Genomic DNA, 21434 nt, shown 5'->3' with positions numbered 1-21434 from the left:
TATGGAGTTCAATAGAACTATTCATCCGTCTGAGGAATCTAATGATTCCTAAAAGACTAATAAAGTGTATAAAAAAAGAAAGTTTGAATAAAAGTGTTAAAGACATTGTTTTTTAGACAGAATCGGGATATATCGAATTGCCACACTGGTATCACGATTCGAATCGTATCGCCAAATTCTTGGCGATTCACACCCCTAATTATTTATATATATATATATATATATATATATATATATATATATATATATATATATATATATATATATATATATATATATATATATATATATATATATATATATACACATACATATATATATATACATACATACATACACATGCAATGACCCTAATGAAGTTCTGTTGTACAGGGTTTTCTATTAAAACTAGTGTGTGAATCCAGCTGAAAAGAAATAATATCACAGGAGTCAAATAGCATCATCTGGAAAATTCTCAGAAAAGCTGATTGGTTAAATATGCCCAGACACTTTCAACAGCTAGCGGCTGAATGTTTGTTATCTCTCCATATTTCCTGATATATGAAGGCACAACATGGCAAAATGTTCAGGAGAGAGGAGGGGTAAGCTGCAGCCAGAGAACTGGCAGTTGAAATTAACATGACCAACCCCTTCTCTTCACTGACAGATGATGGCAGTATGACAGGGAGGCTACCATACACTTTGGTAAGTTTGGCCACCTGTCCAAAGTGTATGGGCCAGGGCTGTGGAGTCTGCAAACAATGCACCGACTCCGACTCCTACTAAATTTAGATTGGAATAAAAAAAAAAAAAGCAAGTTTAAATGTCCCAATTCACAAAAAGTTATAATTAATGACTTCTCTACTGTAAGAATAAAGACCAATGCATGCAGTGCCTCACGTAACCGCAAAATGAACACGTTAAGGGACCGTGAAGAAGCTTTTCATGTGCTTTACTATATGGCACACAACGCAAAATTAGGAGCAGCAATACATATACTTTCCATATTGTTGTGTTCTGCTGTTACAGGGAACCCATGGGTAACCTAGCCTCTCACTGATAAGGGATTAAAGTAAATATGTTTTTTGCAGGACTAGAGACACTTGTATAAGTGAAGGGAATGGAGGGTCAATGGTTCAAGACTGAAGCTGTAAACCATTGGAAAAACTACTGTCATTCAGCTGAGGCTATAAAAACTTGTAAACTCCGAATGTTAGCTTAAACTTTAAACATAACTATGGGATTCTACTAGGGAAATCATGTTTTATAATAAATGCCTCTTCCTGGATCCTCCCACTGCCCTATCTTCAGCAGCAGATCAGCACACAAAAAGGAGAAGGCAGCAGCTTCTGCCCAACTACCTCTCTCTGCTAGAAGAGCTTAGAAGAACTTGGTGGAACAGCTTCTTGGATTCCACTGTAAGTGTTTATAAATACATTTGCATATTAATACAGAGGAGTCGGAAGTACAAAAAACTGCGGAGTCGGAACATTTATCTACCGACTCCACAGCCCTGGTATGGGCGCCTTAATGCCCCGTTCACACTATGGAATTTCCATCATATTGTACTAACAGTTGCCTCCTCTGGAGGCGGCGCTTCCAGAGGAAGTCATCCTGTTAACTACAGTGCCTGGACTTCTCTGGCGGATTCTGCCAGAAGATTAAACATGTTCAATTTTTTGGGCAGAATCACGCAATGCCGGGATGGAATTTCCGTTGTGAGGCCTGAGCAGAATAATTCCACTGAGATCTGTGTGGACATTCCATAGTGTGAACAGAGCAGCTGCTGACAAGGCTCATTCCATTATTAGCTGGATGACAGGCACATTATACAGCCTCATCCTAAACTCTAGTCCTAACCCACTATATGAAGTTTCTCAACAACAGTGAATAGTATTTTAAATACACACCCTTGCAAAAACAATGGAATCCTTACACTTAGAGGATGATCATCCTGTTTTTTTTTTATCTTCATAGCAAATACACAAATCATAAATATGACAAAAACAATGTTTAATAGTGGAACAGGTCAAGCTTCATGAAAAATCCTTCAAACAAACACGTAAAGACAAGTTTTGGAATCTCTTAATGTTGAGGATCACTTTGTAATTTGCATAACTATTACCGGCAGTAGTCAAAAATGCAGAATTGTCTGCAGCGAAAACCCACATGAAATGTGGTAAAAGATCTTGGTTGTTCCAGTCAGCTGTGTGTACAAGTATAAACAAAATATGAATGATATAAAAGTAAAATACAGGTAGACCAAAGGAAATGACAAAGCATCAGAACTAAATAATATATGTTTCTAGAAATTTAGACAATCTGTCTTTTTCCACTAGTTAATCTGGAAAAGCATATGCAATAAAGTGAAATCATTAATTTTTATTTTTTTTTGCTTGAAGGAGGTTTAATAAAGGCAGAATGTTCAGTTATTATACACCGTTTGGTGTTATATGTGTAATTTGAGTGTTTGCTATGCATTGAAAAATAATAATAATAAAAAATATATATAGGTGATCATCCTCTAAGACTTGTGATTTCATATTTTATTCAGTTTCTGTAAATGTAACACTGCAGTGTTTTTAGATATTGTAAATGCAGCAAAGCACTATTGCACAAAATGTTTAAATATTTGCAGTTATTTCTTTGACACCTTATAAGCAGGCTAGAATTATAAATTAATATTTCCTATACAATGTGGCATTGTTTACATGTAGGTTAGAAGAGCAAAATGTAGCTGCTGCGAACAAAAGGCTGTCAGCTGCAGAATGGTATGACCTAGTCTTTTACTAGATATTTGGAATTCTTATTCAAGCTTCTCATCTCCTTCTTCGACATCCTTTAGACTGAGAACTTCTAGGGTGCCTTTCCCTTTTGTTTCACAACGTATCAGCTCATCAATCTCTCGGAAGCAGCCAGGATCAATCAAACATACCTAATAAAACAGATGAGAGATGCATGAAGATTATTCCTACTCTACAATAAAAATAATCTTAGCATTTCATAATATACTGCTGCCTATGAGTCACATTACAAATTAAACTTCCAACATATTAGCTATGCAAAGACCTGTCAAACAGTAGGTAACCTCCCAATCCTGCCTGCGGGTGCTTCCACTGTAGACCCTTATGAAGCTTGTCAGGGAACAAGATATCTTCTATAACAAACCAAGTTAGAAGACGAAATGCTTCCTTTAACTGACACTAAATGATATGACATAGTAGGGAAAATTTAATTAAGTAGGTTCTATAGTAGAAAAAAAAAAAAAAAAAAAAAAAAACGATACGAGGTTAAAACCTTTGTGATATAAACCATTATTATGCATGGACTGCAGATGGAAGAGGAGCATGTGGAGAAAGTAGACTTACGTGTTCTGAGTAAAACATAAGTGACGGTAAATTAAACTATGAGGGTTTGTTCACACTGCGGAATCTTCGCTCGCAAAATTCCGCGAGCGGAGATTCCATCTGCCAGCCGACGAAAATATTTCGGCGGTAGGACCGCACAGCACTACGCCATCACCATTGACAGATATGCAGTGCTCCCGAACTTCCGTCTAAAGAATGAACATGTTCTTTCATTGCGCAGAACAATTTCAGCAGCAGAATTTTCTGCCACTGAAATTCCTCAGTGTGAACGTGTCTCGTGGAAGACCCAATCACATTGATACTAATTCGGCAGGAATCACGCAGTGTGAACATACCCTAAGGTTATATTTAATGGGGTATTCCAGGATTTTTTTTTTTTATTTTATTTGACTTTATTGGGGCTGTAAAGTTAGTGTAGTTCATAATATAGTGTCTGTTCCTGTGTGTGACGGTTTTCTCACAATTCTTCTGTGATTTTCACCCCAATATTTATTTTTAACAGCATACAAAATGACTGTTGTCTCAGATTTTCCCAGCTTGCAATGCGGCCGAGACCTGACTCACTAGTCAGCTGATGACAGGGAGCCTGTCTGCTTCAATGGGTAGAGGGATCTCTTGGTGGGAGAGAGATCAATCTGCAACTAATGCAACAGCTGTAGGCACCCTGATTGAAAACCACAGGTCTTTTGAATGGATGCAGCTGATTTATGTTTCAATGGGTGGGGTGGCTGATGTGTGAGAGGGAGGAAAATGGCATTGTGGGATTTGTAGTCAAAAAAACCTAAGTCAAACAGGAAATACCAGTTCACAAAAAGCTAGCCACAGTGTTATGGTAATCTCACAACATAGCAATTTAGCCCCAAGACAAGCGCAGATCCTTCCTAAGCATGCCCATTATGGTCTGCCAGGTACGTACTAAAATCACTTTATGGTGGATAACCCCTTTAACTGATTGGTGACAATGACAAGGCCCCTTGAGTGAATGGAGTAGCGGTGCACATGCTCAGCTGCTGCTCCATTCACTCTCTATAGTAACTCGCAACTTTACTTACAATCTCCAGCTCTTGGTCAAAGTCTTCACTTTCTACTAGCTTTATCAGTGGTTTCAACTTTTCTTTCAATCTCTTCCCATCTTTGGCAGGAAGCATAAAGCGCAGCCTCATGTGAGCACGCTCTATCTTCATAGTTTCCTTAAGTTGTTTTATGACTTCCAATGCCTTAAGAAAAAAAAAAAAAGTGATTAGTGTTACCTACCTAAATGATTTTACAATGTGTTGCCATATGCATCTCATGAGGTAAGGGTTCTAATATAAAGTAGATATACTATATAATATTTGACAGCGACTTCATCTCCAAATACTCGAGAACACCAGCAGTGACCGTGCTTATCCTCTTGGTTGTAGTAAAATTCCAAAGCTAAATGTCGACAGATTGGTATTGCGCCCGCTATTCTTCTTTATTTATTTATTATCCTGTCCCGCTCTGCATGTGTGCACTTATAATCAAGAAGAAGATAGCACAAAACGGGCGAGCGACACTGTCTGTATCTTGTATTCTGCATTTTTGACTGCATGTTTTGGCTGCAGAAAATAGCTTTTAGATAATGTGACAGTGCCACCTTAACGACATGCGTTGTGTGTGTGTGTATATATATACATATACACATACATACATACACACACACACACACACACACACACACACACACACACACACACGGCAGGTCTATCCGTTTGGTCCCTGCTGCTATCAGTAGCCAGGACCCGCGGCTAATGCCGGACACCAGCGATCATGCCGATGCCCAGCATTAACCTATTTTAGATGCAGTTATCAAAGTTGATTGCAGCCTCTAATATGTCGAAAATCAGGTGGGAGGACAGTAGAAGGGACCTTACTTGCCTCCTCGCCATCAAATCTGTTCTCCAAGGCTCTTGTCAAACACAGCAGGCTGGAGCAATGGAGTAAAGATAACAGTGATCAATGCTATGCCATGGCATAACATCGAACATTGTATGCAATCTAATGATTGCATGTTATGGTATCCTATGGGGACTAAAAAGTTAATAAATGTGAATTAACCCCTTCGATAATAAAAGTTTGAATCACCCCCCTTTTCCCATTTAAAATAAATAAATAACAAAAATAAACCTAAACATATGTGGTATAGCAGTGTGTGTAAGTGTCCAAACTATAAAAATATAATGTTAATTAAACTGCCCGGTCAATGGTGTATAGGTAAAAATATCAAAAGTCCAAAACTGCATTGCTTTGGTCATTTTTTATACCCCCCCCCCCCCAAAAAAAAAAACAACAAAAAAAAAAACAAAAAATAAATAAATAAAAAAAAAGGGTAAAAAGCGATCAAAAAGTCCAATCAAAACAGACGGTACAGATAAAAACAAACAAAACAAGTTATAGGGGTAAGAAGAGTACAATTTTAAATGTATTAATTTTTGTACACAAAGTTATAATTTTTTTTAACAGAAGTTAAACAATATATAAAGTTGGGTATCATTTTAATGGTATGGACTTACAGACTAAAGATAAGGTGTAATTTGTACCAAAAAGTGCACTGTGTAGAAACAGAAGCCCCTAAAATTCCAAAATGGCGTTATTGATGTTATTACAAAGTAAAAGAGTATAAAGTAGCGCAAAAAACAAGCCCTCATATGTGTCTGTAGGTGGAAAACTTAAAGTGTTATGATTTTTAAGTTACGAGAAAAAAAATCGAAAGTACAAAAATGGAAAAACCCTGAGTCCTTCCAGTACTTATGCTGAAGTTGAGATGCTATTTTCTGTCTGACCACGGAACTGTCCAGAGCAGAATAGGTTTGCTATGGGGATTTGCTCCTACTCTGGACAGTTTCTGAGACAGAGAGGTGTCAGCAGAGAGCACTGTTGTCAGAAAGAAAAGAACAACTCAACTTCAGCAGCTGATAAGTACTGGTAGGATTACAATTTTTTAATAGAAGTAGTTTACAAATTTGTTTAACTTTCTGGAGCCAGTTGATATGAAAAAAAAATTTTCTTCACTGGAATTAACCCCTTAAGGACAGAGCCCATTTTCACCTCTAGGACGAAGCCCTTTTTTGAACATCTGACCACTGTCACTTTAAACATTAATAACTCTGGAATGTTTTTACTTATCATTCTGATTCCGAGATTGCTTTTTCGTGACATATTCTACTTTAACATGGTGATACATTTTTGTGGTAACTTGCATCCTTTCTTGGTGAAAAATCCCCAAATTTGATGAAAAATTTTTACATTTTGCATTTTTCTAACTTTGAAGCTCTCTGCTTGTAAGGAAATGGATATTCCAAATAATTTTTTGGGGAGGATTCACATTTTTCAGGGACCACTTCAGGTTTGAAGTGGATTTGAAGGGTCTTCATCTTAGAAATACCCCATAAATGACCCCATTATAAAAACTGCACCCCCCAAAGTATTCAAAATGACATTCAGTAAATGTTAACCCTTTAGGTGTTTCACAGGAAAAGCAGCAAAGTTAAGGAGAAAATTCAAAATCTTCATTTTTTACACTCGCATGTTCTTGTAGACCCAATTTTTGAATTTTTATAAGGGGTAAAAGGAGAAACTTTATACTTGTATGTGTAACCCAATTTCTCTCGAGTAAGGACATACCTCATATGTCCATGTTAAGTGTTCGGTGGGCGCAGTAGAGGGCTCAGAAGCAAAGGAGCGACAAGGGGATTTTGGAGAGTATGTTTTTCTCAAACGGTTTTTGGGGGGCATGTTGCATTTAGGAAGCCCCTATGGTGCCAGAACAGCAAAAAAAAAAAAAAAACACATGGCATACTATTTTGGAAACTAGACCCCTTGAGGAACATAACAAGGGATAAAGTGAGCCTTAATACCCCACAGGTGTTTCACGACTTTTGCATATGTAAAAAAAAATTTATTTTTTTTTCACTAAAATGTGGGTTACCCCCCCAAATTTCACATTTTTTGCAACGGTTAATAGCAGAAAAGACCCCCCCCAAAATTAGTAACCCCATCTCTTCTGAGTATGGAGGTACCCCATAAGTGGACTTGAAGTGCACTGCGGACGAACTACAATGCTCAGAAGAGGAGGAGTCATATTTGGCTTTTTGAGAGCACATTTTGCTCGGGGGGCATGTCGCATTTAGGAAGCCCCTATGGTGCCAGGACAGCAAAAAAAAAACACATGGCATACCATTTTGGAAACTAGACCCCTCACAGAATGTAATGAGGGGTACAGTGAGCATTTACCCCCCACTGGTGTCTGACAGATCTTTGGAACAGTGGGCTGTGCAAAAATTTTCATTTTCACGGACCACTGTTCCAAAGATCCGTCAGACACCTGTGGGGGGTAAATTCTCACTGCACCCCTTATTACATTCCGTGATGGGTGTAGTTTCCAAAATGGGGTCACTTTTTTTTTTGCGTTTGTCGGAACCGCTGTAACAATCAGCCACCCCTGTGCAAATCACATCAAATGTACATGGCTCAATCTACCTTCTGGGCCTTGTTGTGCGCCCCCAGAGCACTTTGCGCCCACATATGGGGTATCTCCGTACTCGGGAGAAATTGCGTTACAAATTTTGGGGGGCGTTTTCCCCTTTTACCTTTTGTGAAAATGAAAAGTATAGGGCAACACCAGCATGTTAGTGTAAAATTTTTTATTTTTTTACACTAACATGCTGGTGTAGACCCCAACTGTTCCTTTTCATAAGGGGTAAAAGGAGAAAAAGCCCCCCAAAATTTGTTAGGCAATTTCTCCCGAGTACGGCGATACCCCATATGTGGCCCTATACTGTTGCCTTGAAATACGACAGGGCTCCAAAGTTTGAGCCCTGAATTAGGGATTGCATAGGGGTGGACATAGGGGTATTCTATGCCAGTGATTCCCAAACAGGGTGCCTCCAGCTGTTGTAAAACTCCCAGCATGCTTGGACAGTCAATTTCTGTCCAGAAATGCTGGGAGTTTTTGTTTTGCAACAGCTGCAACACTGCCGTACAATACGCTTTTCATTTTTATTGGGGAAGGGGGGTGGTAGGGGGGGCAGTGTACGTGTGTATATGTAGTGTTTTACTTTTTATTTTATGTTAGTGTAGTGTAGTGTTTTTAGGCTACATTCACACTGGCGGCAGATTACACTGAGTCTCCCGCTAGGAGTTTGAGCTGCGGCGGAAAATTTGCCGCAGCTCAAACTTGAAGCGGGGAACTCACTGTAATCTGCCGCCAGTGTGAATGTAACCTGTACATTCACATGGGAGGGGGGGGGGGGGGGGGGGTCAAAACTACAACTCCCAGCATGCACTGACAGACCATGCATGCTGGGAGTTGTGGTTTTGCAACAGCTGGAGGCACACTGGTTTGAAAAATCTTGAGTTAGGTTCTATGACCTAACTCAGTATTTTCCAACCAGTGTTCCTCCAGCTGTTGCAAAACTACAACTCCCAGCATGTACTGATTGCAGAAGGGCATGCTGGGAGATGTAGTTATGCAACGGCTGGAGGCACGCAAGTACAACTCTCAGCATGCCAAGACAGCCTTATGCAGTTCCTGAATGCTGGAAGTTGTAGTTTTGCAAGATTTAGAGGAGTTCAGGTTGTAAATCACTGTCCAGTGGTCTCAAAACTGTGGCCCTCCAGATGTTGCAAAACTACAACTCGCAGCATGCCCAGACAGCAAACTGCTGTCTGGGCATGCTGAGAGTTGTAGTTTTGCAACATCTGGAGGGCTACAGTTTGAGACCACTTAGTGATCTACAACCTGAACCCCTCTAAATATTGCAAAACTACAAGTCCCAGCATGCCCACACAGCAAACAGCTGTCTGGGCATGCTGGGAGTTGTAGTTTTGCAACATCTGGAGGGCCACGGTTTAGAGACCACTGTAAACTGTGGCCCTCAGGATGTTGCTAGGCATCAACTCACCTAGCAGGACCCGGATGTATTGCTGCCGCCGCCGCCGCGCTTGGGGGATCCCCGCATGGAGGATCGCGCTCCGAGATCCAGGTAAAGGACCTTCGGCGCCGACCTTCCCTGGACAGTTCCCCCGTTTTGCCCGGACACCGATAGGTGGGCAAAGCGGGGGAACCGAACTTTAACCCCCCCCTCCCCCAGTCTGCTACCGGTCGGTCGCTCGGCCGACCAATAGCAGGGATAGGAAGGGTGGCACCCCTGCCACCAAACTCCTATCCCTCAGACACCCCCGATCCCTCTTATTTTCGGGGTCACCAGTGACCTGTATGACCCGGAATCGCGCAGATCACAGGTCTGAATTGACCTGCGATTGGCACCCATCGCGGTCATGGGGGGGGGGGTTGTGTCTCAGGACCCCCCTCGGCGATGTGCCGGGATGCCTGCCGTTAGATAACAGCAGTCATCCCGGCCCGATCACCGCTACCGGTGACGCAGCGCTCCCGAAACCCCGCGCCGTACATGTATATCGCCGATTGCCAAGTTACACTTCGCGGCGCAGTACATGTACGTCGCTCGTCGTGAAGGGGTTAACAGCTACTATATGCAAAATGGTAAATACAAAGTTTTTTGCTTATTAAAAGTACATTTGTCATCACATTGGGATTTTTTTAAAAGAGAAGATCGCCATGCGATCACAGGTTCTAGGTTGGTTATCTAAAACAATTAGAAGTAGGGAAGGGGAGACAAGTCACTTACCTGTTGTTTAGTGCTCTTAGTTGCCTTCACTGAGTAGTGGATGTCTTTCATAGCTCTCTCAATGAGGTTTACCGTGTATGGCCGCTTGGTTTCTGGATTCACACACTTTTCTGCGACAATAGTTGCAATGTCCCGGAACATTTGTTCTAGCTGGGTACTCCGCTCTCGTTCAGAGACCTGCAGCTCTCCCTTTGACAAAATCTATTACAAAAAGTATTTAGAAAATATGCTCAATGATTTTAATCGATATGCACGAGAAGCCATTCACATTCTGATACTGTTGCAATTTTAGAGATTTAGCAATATTTTTAGGGCTAGCATAATAATAGATATATTATAATTGGCAGTTTCTTTGTGCCTGGATTACTATCTGTAATATTTTTATGTGTGGGGTCCTACCGTGTTTTTGGAGATGGGTGTATTTTATTGGTTGGGAATAGTCCTTGTGTTTGTATATAGTGTTTTTTCTAATAAAACATTTTGACTTATTCATCAATGGTTTGTGATTTGTATTTGATAGGTAGCAATTATAGGTTTATTTTCCTTTGTACTTCATCAGGGATTCATTAATGCAGATATCCTTTTAGGTGTATAAGCCTCTGCCTCAGCGGGCAGATCTTGTACAGCCTGTCAAATAAGGGGGTGCTCTCTAGGGAGGCACAGGCTGTTGTCACTAAAAAACATAAAATTAAGTCTTGTTTCATACCTCTGCCTAGTCATAAACTGAGCATAAATGAGGGTACAGCAGATTGGGCTATGCTCCAGTAGGAGAAAATTGAGTGCTTTTTAACCCCTTAACGACGCAGGACGTATATTTGCGTCTTGCGCCGGCTCCCGCGATATGAAGCATCACATCGCGTCGGTCCCGGCGCTCATCAACGGCCGGGACCCGCGGCTAATACCACACATCGCCGATCGCGGCAATGTGTGGTATTAACCTTTTAGAAGCGGCGGTCAAAGCTGACCGCCGCTTCTAAAGGGAAAGTATCCCGGCTAGTCAGTCGGGCTGTTCGGGACCGCCGCGGTGAAATCACAGCGTCCCGAACAGCTTACAGGACACTGGGAGGGCCCTTACCTGCCTCCTCGGTGTCCGATCGACGAATGACTGCTCCGTGCCTGAGATCCAGGCAGGAGCAGTCAATCGCCGATAACACTGATCACAGGCGTGTTAATACATGCCAGTGATCAGCATGAGAGATCAGTGTGTGCAGTGTTATAGGTCCCTATGGGAGCTATAACACTGCAAAAAAAAAAAAAAGGGTTAATAAAGGTCATTTAACCCCTTCCCTAATAAAAGTTTGAATCACCCCCCTTTTCCCATAAAAAAAATAAAACAGTGTAAATAAAATAATAAATAAAACATATGTGGTATGGCCACATGCATAAGTGTCCGAACTATAAAAATATATTGTTAATTAAACCGCATGGTCAATGGCGTACGCGCAAAAAAGTTCCAAAGTCCAAAAAAGCGTATTTTGGTCACTTTTTATACCATTAAAAAAAATGAATAAAAAGTGATCAAAAAGTCCGATCAAAACAAAAATCATACCGATAAAAACTTCAGATCACGGCGCAAAAAATGAGCCCTCATACCGCCCTGTACATGGAAAAATAAAAAAGTTATAGGGGTCAGAAGATGACATTTTTAAACGTATACATTTTCCTGCATGTAGTTATGATTTTTTCCAGAAGTGCGACAAAATCAAACCTATATAAGTAGGGTATCATTTTAATTGTATGGACCTACAGAATAAATATAAGGTGTCATTTTTACTGAAATATGCACTGCGTAGAAACGGAAGCCCCCAAAAGTTACAAAATGGCGTTTTCTCATCGATTTTGTCGCACAATGGTTTTTTTTCCGTTTCGCCGTGCATTTTTGGGTAAAATGACTATTGTCACTGGAAATTAGAATTGGTGACGCAAAAAATAAGCCATAAATATGGATTTTTAGGTGGAAAATTGAGAGGGTTATGATTTTTAAAAGGTAAGGAGGAAAAAACGAAAGTGCAAAAACGGAAAAACCCTGAGTCCTTAAGGGGTTAAAGGGGTACTCCGCTGCTCAGAACAAACTGTGGGAGCTTGTGATGTCATAGCCCTGCCCCTCATGACGTCATGTCACGCCCCCTCACTGCAAGTCTATGGGAGGGGGCGTGACAGCACCATCTTTCTGGCATACTTCGTGCCAGACAGGACCTGCCTCTATATGCCCCCCGGCCACGTGTATACTAATATTAAATAGAGCTTAGGAAGGGATTGTGATGACTTTCAGCTAGTTCTGGCAGGCCATTTTTTTTTTATCAGTCTCCTGGTTATTTCAGCAATGTACAGGAGAAAAGACCAAAGGGCTTACAGCTGTAGCATCCTTCTGGGATTGTGGGGACACTAGTGATATGTCATGGGTGGATGCACAGAACCGAATGCAGCAATGACAGATGAATGGAGACAGGCATTATTTCTTGGAAGTGCTCGGCAGCAGTATCTCCTAGGATGTAAGGCCTGTCAGCAAACACAAACAAGTGGAATACATCTTGCCGGTTCTTTCTAGTACCTGCTTGCAGATTTCCGTTTGATCTTCAGTCCCAAATGCTTTGACAAGATCCTCTTTTTTAGCAACCTGACCTTTAGATACGTTCATGAATACAGAGTGGGTCTGTAACACTTCATCAATATCTTTTTCTCTAAAAACAAGAGCAAAACAAAAAAATAAATCTAGTACATTATTAACAAAAGAGGATTGGCACCTCTGGATGGATGCACAGAGCCCCGCTAATCCACAGCTAAACTGAAAATCTGCAGCAGGAATCCAGGGGTTGTATGGTATGTATATGAAGATGCTCAATTAGAAAGGGGGGGGGGGGCATAAACAGGAACACTATTGGTAAATCTATATAATAGTTTCAACATACAATGGTCTTTTCTGGACCATTGTAACTTGAAACCAGACTCAACATACAATGTACAGACAGTCCAAATCTGTGAAACATGTCAATGGCCGGAAGAACCGACCAATCAGAATGGAAATTTACACCTGTACTACAAAAGTGCATGCACTGACTGGTAGCGCCTCCCTACAATACAGGGAGATACTACATGTTCTGTATTACTCTTTACCTGTGCCAGGGTTAGCTGCTCCTTTGGACACAGGTGAGGGCGGCTCCATTTTGCGTGTACTGTACAGGACCCTGAAGAAGCTCCTGTCCTCTATATAGACCAGTCTTTCCCCAGGGTGCCTCCAGCTGCTGCAAAACTACAACGCCCAGCATGCCTGGACAGCCTTTGGCTGTCCAGGCATGCTGGGAGTTGTAGTTTTGCAGCTGGAGGCACCCTGGATGGCAAACACTGACAGAGAGTGATTAACAGCTCCGATTCCTACTTTTATATGTAAGGACTTGCTTTATCTTTATTAGTTTATCACGTTTTTCCTATGACATTTTGGTGGCTTCAGAACCAATTACCAGGTTTCCATAGAGTTCTGGTCTCAACATACAATTGTGTCCTGTAACCAGTTAATATTGTAACTTGAGGGACCACTGAACAAAAAAAGAAGGAGGTCTGGTTTGACTCTGTTCACACTATTGTCAGAAACCTCCCCTGGTGGTTCTATTTTTCCCATTAAAATGATGGATGCCATGAGAAAACCCATTAGAGCGGTGACTTATTTTTTCAAATTACTTTGCCGATTAGATAAACCCTTAGTGATTGCCCATATGTTGGCTGTCTGGGCATCCTGATTGGAAAACAATGCACTAAAAGGATTAGCTAAACCGTGATTGGTTGAAAAAATCTGGTCCATAATGGTTTTGCCTTTTCCTTTACTGCATTCTACCTGCCACACCAAACCAAAATATGGAGGCTTCCTTTCACAAAATAGCGTTTAATGTTAGACTTGTAATAGCGCTGCACGTAAACACGTCTTGTAAAGCACGACAGGTCACTATTAGTGGTGATAATGCACAGTGGATGTCATGTACAGCTTTCTCTTCACATAGGGTTACTATGGAAACCGCACTAAAGCTACAAGCCCACCCACACGGGGCACATCTAGTCCAGCCCCCAACACGTGACTCTGTTTTGCATGCCAAGCCTCGCTGTCACCCACACGTGTCTGCTCCGCCCAAAGGCATCACATCCCCACAGTCCCCCCGGTTCGTGCCCGTACGTTCCTCTATCTATCACCCATCCGTTATGGAGTGTATACTCACGCTCCGCTCCTCCAGCTCACAACCTTGTTCTTGTAACAAGCGATTTCAAAGCGTTTCCCTCCCTTCTTCATCCGCACGACGGCCACATTGGTCAGGCGGATTTGGTTGGTTGGTGTGAATATAGACATGGTGGCTGCCTCCTCGGGAGTTTCTCCCTATCTCAGAGAGATACACAGCTTCCAGTAGACTCACGTTGTCCCAGCGCCTCTCACTTGTCGCTACTCTAAGCGCATGCGCAGACAACTTGTTTATTGGCGGAAGCGCTTCTAGTATACGTACTGCGTAGTTCTCGAGTTTAATAAAGTTGGTTTAAAGTGGGGAAAAAAAGTGACGTCTGATACGTCAGGAAACAAATATGGCGGCCCCCTGTGTGGCATGAGTGTGAGGAAAGCTGAGCGCGGAGTGTTGTGGTGTCTGCTGCCTGCCTCGTGTTAGTGTGGAGCGGATAGGGCTCAGGATGAAGGGCATCAGTAACATATTAGTGCTGCTGGTGCCAGGGGCTTGTGTGAGCGCCCAACAAGAGGAAGGTGGGTACGGGCACCCAGGCCTCTGCACTGGCGTGGTCATATAATAGTTAACTTCAGCATGAAGGACCCTTTTACTTTATATATATATATATATATATATATATATATATATAATCACCTATGACTCAATTTCAAAATTTATCATTTCTATATAAAGCAGTGTTTCCCAAGGTGGGTGCCTCCAGCTGTTGCAAAACTACAACTCCCAGCATGCTGGATAGAATTTTGCTCCTTGGCATATCTCATCCAAGCAGCCAATTAGTTGTCTGGGTACAGCTGCTGCCACATGAGGTGTCCATTGAAGAAGTGCTGTGATTTGCTGGTAGTGCTGTGATTAGTGCATTTATCTTGTTGTCCAGGATGTTTAAATTGACACTGTCACATAATTATTTAATTTAATCTGTTGTATAGACATGTCAGGGCCTGAGTGCTCAAACCACAGCCAATGGCTGGAATCAGCTGGATGCAGTGTGTGCCAAGTGAGAAGAACTTGCAGTGTTAGTCTATGGCAGGGGGTCTCAAACTCCCGGCCCATGGGCCATTTGTGGCCTGCGAAACAAAACTTTTCGCCCTGGGCAGGTGATTTCTTCAGGCATTTAGCCCTGCTTCGGGCACGCCTACTATAATCTGGCCTCAAAACACATAAAGAGGTATTAAACGATAACAATTTAACCCCACCGGGGTTAACAAGACCTCTATATATGTGTCTAAACTAAAACATAACTTTTATTGATTATTAAATATAGTGAATAGTGAGAATCACACTATTTAAAAAACACAGCCCCCTTGTTTGTCTCTAAATGTTCTGAGTTGGAAAAGAACCACTGGTGGCCTCAATGTGACATGAGGATTAAATACACCATTGTATCAAATATTGGAGACATCTGATGTCTTCCATATGAGCTATAGAGGTATTCCAATAACCTGCTGTGCTCCGCACACAAGGGGGCTGTGTTTTTAAATAGTGTGATTCTCACCATTCACTATATTATTTAATAATCAATAAGTTATGCTTCGGGCAAGCAGCGCTAAATGCTGGAAGACTTCACACACTGCTACTGTACCTATATCTCCTTGCTGCAGCCTATAAGGAGCCTCCCTGGAGGGATGCGTACGATTGGTGACTTCATCTCATGCGCAGGACGCTGATGTCCTGCGCGGCACATTTGATTACGTCACCAGTCGCGCGCTTCACCGCAAAGGAGGCTCGTTTAAGGCTGCGGCAGGGAGATGTAAGTACTGTAGCTGTGAAACTTAACTTGCCTAATAAGGGAGGACCTGCTTATCACCAAGGGTAACCTATCATCTTAGGGGGCATAATTGTTTAAATAGGAGCCCTACCTGCCTATGATGGGGATCATATCTATCTGGGGCCTCTATACCTACTTGGGAGTCCTACCAGATGGGGGTCATATCTATCTGGGTGGCATGTTGGGGGCATTACGTGTGAGGTGACATGATGGGGCATTATATGTGAGGGGCACATGATGGGGACATTTTATGTGAGGGGCGCATGCGGCCCAACCTCGACCTCCAGTGGCCCCCAGATAATTTGAGTTTGAGACCCCTGGTCTCTGGAGTTGTTCTAACAATTGGTCGCCGTCTGATCGCTTTCACCCTGAACCATCAAAACTTTTGATATGTCTTCTTTGTCCCAGCAAACACAGGACAGTTAGCAACTTTGGATTACTGTATTAGAGGGTGTTCCAGAGAGAATATGTTACAGGGCAGCAGTATCGCTTACTCATCTTATTCAGATTCTCTGCAGATTCCACAGGTTAGGGTTTTCCGTTCTATGGGGGACATTTATCACTGCCTTTACACTACTTTAATTTTCTAAACGTCCCTGCAAATTTTGTACAATGACTCTTCTTTGACTGTTTGGACTACAACTCCCATCATGGACAGTTGTCCAGGGGCTTAGGGACGGATCCCAGGGTCTCACTCCTAAGACCAGCCGCAAACCACTTTTATTAATTTGATAAGTGGGCAGCACATGCCGCTCCCCGGCTAGCTCTGGGCGGGGAATATGAACTCTGCAGTGTCACCATTCAAAATCCCTGCCGACTGTAGTTCTGACTGGTGAATAGCTACTGACCAATCTGAGCTCCTGTCTCTCTGCGGTGGGGATTATGAATTGTGACAGCTGTATATTCCCCACCTGGAGTTGGCAGGGAGTGCAGTAGAGCGGCATGTGCTTCAGGTTAATAAATGCAGGTCTTGGGAGAATGACACACTGAGATCTATCCCTTAGCTCCTGGACTACAACTCCCATCATGGACAGTCTGTGTCCATGATGGAATTTGTAGTCCCAAAAGAGTCCCGCAGCACTGCGGTACTATTACTCCCATCATGGAACACAGTATGTCCCATGATGGGTGTAGTAGTCAGAGGAACAGATCACATGGGGTCTCACTCCTGAGACCACCTGCGACCTTTAACTTTGAAAACACAGAAGCTGTCCGAGCCTGATATGTGTAGCTTCACCCCCTAGTGATGAGATTAGGGGGCGGTGCTACATGGTCCAGGTCTGAAGCCAGGGTGGTAAGTATGGCTCTGTTCTCATTATGCGTTTTGCATAATGGGAACAGAGCATTTCTGGCAGTGTGTTCCCAAACGAGGAAATTTCAGCTGTTGCTTAACTACAGCCTCCATGATGGGAGTTGTAGTTTGTCAACAATTGGAGGCTCCTTGTTTATGAACACACTGTATTATGGGAGAGCACCAAAAATGTACTAACCCATTTTTCGTGTTTTTCTCCTCTTCTCATTTCAGGTGAATGCGGAGGACTACATCGGATTTGGTGGACTGTGACGATGACCTGAATTTTTATAAAAATTTTTTTTTTCAAATCTCCACAAGTGTTAATGAGGGCTGTGGGGGAGTGTTTTTATTATTTTATTTATTTATTTTTATTTAAAAGAAAACGGAATGCATTACTGAGCCGGGGCTTAGCGTTAGCCCAAAAACAGCTATTGCTAACCCCCAATTATTACCCTGGTACCCACCGCACCAGTGGTAGCGGAAAGAGCAGGTATCAACAGGCCCGGAGCGTCAGATATAGCGCTGATGGGTGGTAACAGGTTGACTTTATTTAGGCCGGGGAGGGCTAATAAGAATGGTCCTCACCCACCCTGGTAACGTCAGGCTTTTGCTGCTTGGTTGGCATCTGGCTGATACAGAAAATATCCCCCTCTCTCTCTTTTTTTAAAATATATATATAAATTTAATAGCCTTAACGACCACAGAAGTATATTTACATCCTTTGGCCGGCTTCCGATCTGTGAAGTGCGCTCAGAAGCTGAGCGTGCTTTGTTTCTGCGGGGTCCTGGTTGCTATCAGCAACAGGACCCGCGGCTAATATCGGACATCGCCGATCGGGCTGATTTCCGGTATTAGCCCTTTAGATGGCGCGATCAAAGTTGATCGCGGTGTCTAAAACGGGAGAATACACTGCCGGTTAGCTCAGCGGAGCTGTTCTGGATCGCTGCGGTGAAATCGCGGCATCCCGAACAGCTGACAGGACAGCGGGAGGTGTCTTACTTTGCTCTCGGCTGTCCGATCGGCCTTTGATTGCTCCAAGCCTGAAATCCAGGCTTGAGAAATCAAGCGCAGAAAACACTGATCAATGCATTGAACAGAGTAAGAGATCAGTGCATGCAGCTTTATAGCCACTAGAGGGGGCTAAAACACTGCATAAAAAAAGTTAATGTGATTTAAAGGGAACCAATCATCAGATTTTACCATATATAATGCTTGGTAAAGCGTTATATAGGGTAAAATTGTTGTCCTCACCATCCCCGGGGGACGCTCCTGCCTCCAGGGATGGTGAAGATATGAAGTTATAAACTAGTCACCGCCACGGCCGTAAATAGACCCCTGGGCGGGGAGCTCCACTCACCTATTCCCGTTCTTCTGCAGGCAGCGACGCCCCTCCGCTTGATTGATGGGCAGCGTCATTGTTCCTCTCAATGAACAGTGAACAGACAAAGCAGAGCGATGACGGTGCCCATCAATCAAGCGGAGGGGCGTCGCTGCCTGCAGAAGAACGGGAGTAGGTGAAAAAAGCTCCCCGCCCAGGTGACTACTTACGGCGGCGGTGGTGGTGACTAGTTTATAACTTCATATCTTCACCATCCCTGGGGGTAGGAGCATCCCCCGGGAATTGTGAATATAAAGATTTTACCCTATATAATGCTTTGCCAAGCGTTATTTAGGGTAAAATCTGATGATTGGTTCCCTTTAACCCCTTCCCTAATAAAAACCAGAATCACCCCCTTTACCCATTTAAAAAAGTGTAAAAAAATAAATAAAATTAAATAAAAAATAAAAAACGTTGTATCGCCGCATGCGTAAATGTCCAAACCATAAAAATATATAGCTAATTAAACCGTACGGTCAATGGCGTACGTGCAAAGACATTCCTAAGTCCAAAATAGTGTATTTTTGGTCACTTTTTTAATACCATAAAACAATGGAAAAAAGTGATCAAAAAGTCAGATCAAAGCAAAAATGGTACCGATAAAAACTTCAGATCATGGTGCAAAAAAATGAGCCCTTAAATCGTTTGTGGGAAAAAAAAAGTTATAGGGATCAGAAGATGACAATTTTAACCCCTTAAGGACCAGACCAATTTTATTTTAATATCTACGTTTTTTTTCCTCCTTGTTTTCTAAAAATCATAACTCTCTTATATCTCCATCCACAGACCCATATGAGGGCTTGTTTTTTGCGTCACCAATTGTACTTTGTAATTACATCACTTATTTTACCATAACATGTACGGCGCAACCAAACAATTATTATTTATGTGGGAAAATTGAAAAGAAAACCGCAATTTGGCACATTTTGGAAGGTTTTGCTTTCACGCTGTACACTTCATGGTAAAAATGACATGTTTTCTTCTGTGGGTCAATACGATTAAAATTTTCTTAGGTTTTACTTCTTATAAATTTAGAATTTTTTTTTTATGGGGAATAAAATGTGACAAAAAAAAAACAGCAATTTTAGAAGTTTTTAGCAGAAGACCCTGGGAGCCAGGTGAGGCGACCTCCGGCTGCCATGCTGGATGATCGGATCCCCGTGATGATCACTGCATCTGAGGGGTTAATGGCAGAGATCCGCGCGATTGTGGATGTCTGCCGTTACCGGCGGGTCCCTGGCTGCTGATAGCAGCCGGGACCTGCCGAGCATTACGCGAGCACTGCTTCGGTGCTCGCGATAATAGCGGCGTGTAAATGTACGTCATGGTGCGTTAAGTACCACGTCACCATGACATACATTTACGTCCATCGTCGTTAAGGGGTTAATCTTATACATTTTTGTGCATGTAGTTATGTTTTTTTTTTCCAGAAGTAATACAAAATCAAACCTATATAAGTAGGGTATCATTTAACCGTATGGACCTACAGAATAAAGAATCTCATTTTTACAAAAAATTTTACTGCGTAGAAACGGAAGCCTCCAAAAGTTAAAAAATTGCATTTTTTTCTGTTTCTTCAATTTTGTCGCACAATGATTTTTTTTTTTTTTCGTTTCGCCGTAGATTTTTGGGTAAAATTACTGATGTCATTACAAAGTAGAGTTGGTGGCGCAAAAAATAAGCCATCATATGGATTTGTAGGTGCAAAATTGAAAGATTTATGATTTTTAAAATGTAAGGAGGAAAAAACGAAAGTGCAAAAACTGAAAAATGCCTGGTCCTTAAGGGGCTAAATAAAATAAATAAATCGCATTGGGTTCCCCATGTTTTCAGTTTCAGCCAGATTACAACCAAGCAACAACAGCCTGACGTTACCAGGGTTGGTGAGGACCATTGTTACTGGCCCTCCCCAGCCTAAATAACATCAGCCTGTTACCACCTAGGCTCAGTAGCGCCATTTTTGATGCTCCTGACCTGTTGGGGCCTGCTCTTCCTGGCACCCCTGTGGCGGTGGGTACCGGGGTAATAATTAGAGGTTAGCGTTAGCTGTTTTTGGGGCTAACACTAAGCCCCGGCTTCGTAATGGATTCTGTCTACAAGACTGCTTCCACTAGTAAGCCTGAAAATTCAATTATAAAAAAACACGACACATTGGAAAAATCGTTTAATTTAAAAAAACTTCCCCCACAGCCTTTAACCCTTTTATTGAAATAAAAAAAAATACTGGTCATCATCGCAGTCCACCAAATCTGACATAGTCCTCCGTTTCTTGTATCTGAAATGAAAAGAAAAAAAAATGAAAAATGGGTTAACACATTTTTGGCGCTCTCCCATAGTGCAGTGTGTTCCTAAGCAGAGAGCCTCCATCATCTCCTCATCTATAGATGGCTGTATATATAGGATAGCGCACAAAGACTTAACCCAGAACTGCTCAGCAGCAGCGTGGGTTAACTCTTTCCTTGCTGGTCTTTTGTATAGTATACATGGGTACACTATGCACCCCTGTATACTATACAGCTGGCAGAGGTAAGTAGTGATGCTCTGCACCCTGTATATGTATACGCTATATATCACTCCTCACATCACTCCTCACTGGGTCAGATGCAGAGTGTCTCCGACCCATAGAGTGGTACCCCACACCAGCAAAAGCACCGGAAAAACTGCCAAAACACAGGAGAAAGCTGTGGCAGTTTTTCTGGCGTTTTGAGGTGGACAAAAAACCTCAATGGAATCCGAGCCTCAAAGCAATAGAACAAAATGCCCGT

The 21434-nt window shown here is 42.3% G+C and overlaps 2 protein-coding genes across 2 annotated transcripts in view; one reads left to right on the top strand and one right to left on the bottom strand.

Moving 5' to 3' along the window:
* Window positions 1-776: 776 nt before the first annotated feature.
* Window positions 777-14497, bottom strand: SBDS (SBDS ribosome maturation factor). The gene is made up of 5 exons (XM_056556475.1): window positions 14221-14497; window positions 12567-12696; window positions 10016-10216; window positions 4400-4564; window positions 777-2914 (listed from the first exon to the last, which is right to left on the bottom strand). Exons 1-5 carry the CDS (start codon window positions 14346-14348, stop codon window positions 2786-2788), a joined length of 753 nt encoding a protein of 250 aa, XP_056412450.1. The 5' UTR covers window positions 14349-14497; the 3' UTR covers window positions 777-2785.
* A 117-nt stretch (window positions 14498-14614) lies between these two features.
* Window positions 14615-21434, top strand: part of TYW1B (tRNA-yW synthesizing protein 1 homolog B) — a 183889-nt gene continuing 177069 nt past the window's right edge. Inside the window, 1 exon segment of the mRNA XM_056556476.1 lies at window positions 14615-14747. Within this exon segment, the coding sequence (XP_056412451.1) occupies window positions 14678-14747 (70 nt within the window). The 5' untranslated portion in view covers window positions 14615-14677.

The sequence above is a fragment of the Hyla sarda genome, chromosome 2, assembly GCF_029499605.1.
Source record: "Hyla sarda isolate aHylSar1 chromosome 2, aHylSar1.hap1, whole genome shotgun sequence".
NCBI classification, from domain to species: Eukaryota; Metazoa; Chordata; class Amphibia; order Anura; family Hylidae; genus Hyla; species Hyla sarda.
The sequence above is the reverse complement of the archived record's forward strand: the minus strand, read 5'-3'. Positions and strand labels throughout refer to the sequence as shown.

What these genes read in the sequence shown, in the direction of transcription:
- SBDS (XM_056556475.1), bottom strand. Translation starts at nt 14,348, where the DNA reads ATGTCTATATTCACACCAACCAACCAAATCCGCCTGACCAATGTGGCC. An exon ending in GTGAGCTGGAGGAGCGGAGC is followed by an intron (nt 12,697 to 14,220) that starts GTGAGTATACAC and finishes TCTTGTTTTTAG; the next exon opens with AGAAAAAGATATTGATGAAG. An exon ending in CTAAGAGCACTAAACAACAG is followed by an intron (nt 4,565 to 10,015) that starts GTAAGTGACTTG and finishes TTTTTTCTTAAG; the next exon opens with GCATTGGAAGTCATAAAACA.